General features: G+C 33.2%; 1 protein-coding gene across 1 annotated transcript; it reads right to left on the reverse strand.

Annotated features, from left to right (window-relative positions):
- Positions 1-219: 219 nt before the first annotated feature.
- Positions 220-1,203, reverse strand: LOC119819415 (olfactory receptor 5T3-like). Its single transcript, XM_038337620.1, is given in 1 exon segment — positions 220-1,203. A coding segment is annotated over 1 exon segment (969 nt). The 5' UTR covers positions 1,189-1,203.
- Positions 1,204-3,704: the final 2,501 nt, after the last annotated feature.

The following is a 3,704-nucleotide window of genomic DNA, read 5'->3' on the forward strand; positions in this document are numbered from 1 at the left end:
TAGAGTGGAGGAATCAGACATTCACTACCTCAGCTCCATTAAGCTGGGAAAAAATCAATAGTTGTAAGTCATGCTGTAGCCTGTGGAACTGTTATAGTCAATTAAGCCTCAGGAGACTAAATAACACATGGCATTTCAGGACATATAAGGGATTTTTCTTAAAAGAATAAGTTAGTATGAATAACAAATGCCCTGTTATATTTTAAATGTGTATATTAATTATAGAACAAATTTTCTCCACAATTTCTTCATTGCCTCTTTTACATCTTTGTTCCTTAGACTGTAGATGATGGGATTCAGCATGGGAATCACAATGGTGTAAAATATTGACACTACCATGTCATGGTTTGACGCAGGGCTGGAACCTGGCCTCATATAACTAAAGAGGATTGTACCATGGTAAATAGACACTCCAGTGAGGTGGGAGCCACATGTAGAGAACACCTTTCTTCTACTCTCAGCAGATTGCATGTTCAGAATGGCAAAGAGAATGAATCCGTAGGATATCAGAACAATCAGGATGGTAGTGATCTCAATCAAGCCCACCAAGCATAAGAGTAGAAGCTCATTGGTGTGTATATCAGAACAAGAAAGAGCAAGCAACGGTGGGATGTCACAGAAGACATGCCTAATTTCATTTGATCTGCAGAAGGACAGACTGAAAGTGGCCACTGTGTGTATAGTACCATGCAGAACTCCGCCAGAATAGGAAGCTATAATGAGTGTCACATAGACTCTGGGTGACATGTTCATTGCATACAGAAGTGGGTTGTAGATGGCTGCATAGCGGTCATAAGCCATTGCTGCCAACAAGAAGCATTCTGTGGTCCCTAACGTAACAAAGAGAAGCATCTGTGTTGCACATCCAAGGAATGAGATGGATTTATCTTCTTCCAGGAAGTTGACCAACATTTTGGGGGTAACAACTGTAGAATAGCAGGCATCCAAGAAAGACAATACACTAAGGAAATAGTACATGGGGTTGTGTAATCGAGAATCCCTAATGACCAATACTACCAGTCCAAAGTTTCCTATCAGAGTGAAGAGATAGATAGCAAGAAACAGTAAAAATAGAAAGACCTGCAGTTCAAAGTCATCTGTGAAGCCCAAGAGTATAAACATGGTAGCTTCTGTCACATTCTGTAAGGGAATCTTGAGGACATCCATGGCTGATGCCAATCATTCCATTTTGATTTTAAGTCATATATTGCATGAAAAGTCCCATATAATAGTTGCCTCATGTCTATGTTTGGTCCTTAAGGCATAGTGACCTCATTGGTAATAATGAGGTGACCAATGACGAGTAACTTTTAGGAAAGCAGACAAATGTCTCTATATAAAGCAAAAGAAAATGATATTTACACTTACTTGTCAAATAAATTTATAAAGTTAAACATGCAGCAGTTAAAGTAGTACTTTTATCTAAATAATTTTCTATCACTCTGTTCAAATTATATTGTTTTTAAATTTCCATTCTTATTATGTACTTTTCTTTTATAATATATATATATATATGTATATGTATTTCAATATCTTGACATGAAAGAGAATTGTATCACACTCCCACCCTTTCTCCCTTGCCCCTCACAGGTATCCTACCTCTCAATTTCTCTCATGTTTTTATACCAACACTCTAAACTTGAGAGTCTATTTTTTGCTTTATTATTGTTTTTATAAATATAAATATTTATGTAGAAATATATAAACACAACCTCTAAGCCAATTTTTGTTGTTTGCATATATACACTTTCAGGGAAGGCCATTTTGCATCGGACCTCCTATGAGAGGCTCCTTTCTGGGAGAGGCTAATTCTCCACCCAGGGTTGGATTCCATGAAAATTTTGTCTCTTCCATTTGTGACTATTGATATTACCATGGTCAGGTCCTGTTTGAGCAGATAATTTGATTTTCAAAGACTCATGAATAAACAAGTAAATTCAAACTGTTATAATGGAAAGTTCACACCCGTGTAGTAGTCCTTGTTATGCTGTAAGCACATCAAACATTATTTGTCAATATTTCCTATTTTTAAACTTGAGATTCCACACTCCTATCTCAGGTAAATATTAAAGTGAAATGTCATAGCAAAATTAAAAAAAATCGTTACAAAATCTTTTTATATCTCTACTGAAAATCTCAAGAAAACAGAACTCATTGAACACAGTAAACATGTAATTTCCTCACAGTAGGTTTCTTTTCTGCTGTCACAGACTAAGAGTTTATGAAATATTAAAAACAGGTACACAAGGGGACAGGAAGGATTCAGTCATGTAAATATATACATTTACAATATGCATGTAATATGAAGCATGGTAAAGTTCGCCAAATTAAATTGAACATTCATATCAGTATGAGGAAAAAATAGAATTCCTGTAACTTTAGAACAAGAAGGGAATCATGTAGGTACCTTGTCCCAGATGGATCTCCAAAGTCTATGCGAGTGTTTTGTTTATAGATGAATTTTGCAAATGTGTGGCTAAACAACAAAAATTGTTTCCTCATTACAAGATTATATAGTAAAATATAAAAATGCAGTGAGATTTAGTTTGCATAAACACAGATAATTTAAATATTAAGATAGGAATTCAGGGAGGTATTTTAATACAAAACATTGTCTTTGATGGCTATTTTAATACTAGCCTATAAAGTCATCTGATCAGTTAACTGCATGAAGATGCAAGGTATGCAAGTCATGGGTTTAGAAACATACGCTTGAAATATTCCTCTAATCTCTGTTTTCTTTATCTCTCAAGATCGGTAAAGGAATTTATTCAATTTATTCCTGAATAGGAAAGGGGCAAATAAGAAGTTATCATATTAAAAGAAATACAGTGAAAATGCCTAATAATGCAAATGAGGTTCAAAAATTATTAATACTTTACTGAATAAACATAACAAAATTCAGGTTAATTGCAATGCACTAGAGGAATGTGACCTATACTCTAATTCTATAAATTTGTTTCTCCTCGAAGGTGTAAGATAAAGCAATTTTAAAAGATTAAGAATTGCATTCAGAGTCTAAATCCTGATGTTAGGGTCTCTTAGGCTCCACTGGGAATATGTCAGTACAAAAAATGGATTTACTTAAATTATTGTAACATTTTGACCAAATATTTTAGTAAATATTGTTTTGATATTGACTGAAAAGCAGGTGTATGGTATCTGAATTGATGTAACTTTTATTTCTAATCAGATTTTATTAGAGCATTAAGTGAAAAATTGTAAAAAATTTAGAAATAACAGGGAAAGTGACAAAGCTTGCTAGCTTTTCCCAAGATTAATATTTAAAAATGTATTTCTCTTAAGCTACACTTAAAGATACAGGAAATTGTATACTATTCAGTTACAAATAGTCTAATTTCAATTAATTTAGAGGGAAAATTTATGTATAAGGCATTTCAACTACAATATCCTCAAACAAATAAAAATTTAAAATAAATTTCTCAATTCTCATGATCAAATCCATGTCAATAATATTGGAAATACTAAAACCAAGATGAAAATCATAGCAAAAAGTATCTACATAATATGGAGCTACTGCAATAGGTTATAAATGATGCGTTCATTTCTCTTATTTGATCTATGCAACAACTTATGAAAATATTTAATCTAATATCATCCTATACAAAAAAGCTGAGTATCAACTGGGTGTACAATATAACAGAATCAGATAATTATCTATTAGGCAATGAAGCGCTCAATAT

The sequence above is a fragment of the Arvicola amphibius genome, chromosome 7 (genome assembly GCF_903992535.2).
Source record: "Arvicola amphibius chromosome 7, mArvAmp1.2, whole genome shotgun sequence".
NCBI lineage: Eukaryota > Metazoa > Chordata > Mammalia > Rodentia > Cricetidae > Arvicola > Arvicola amphibius.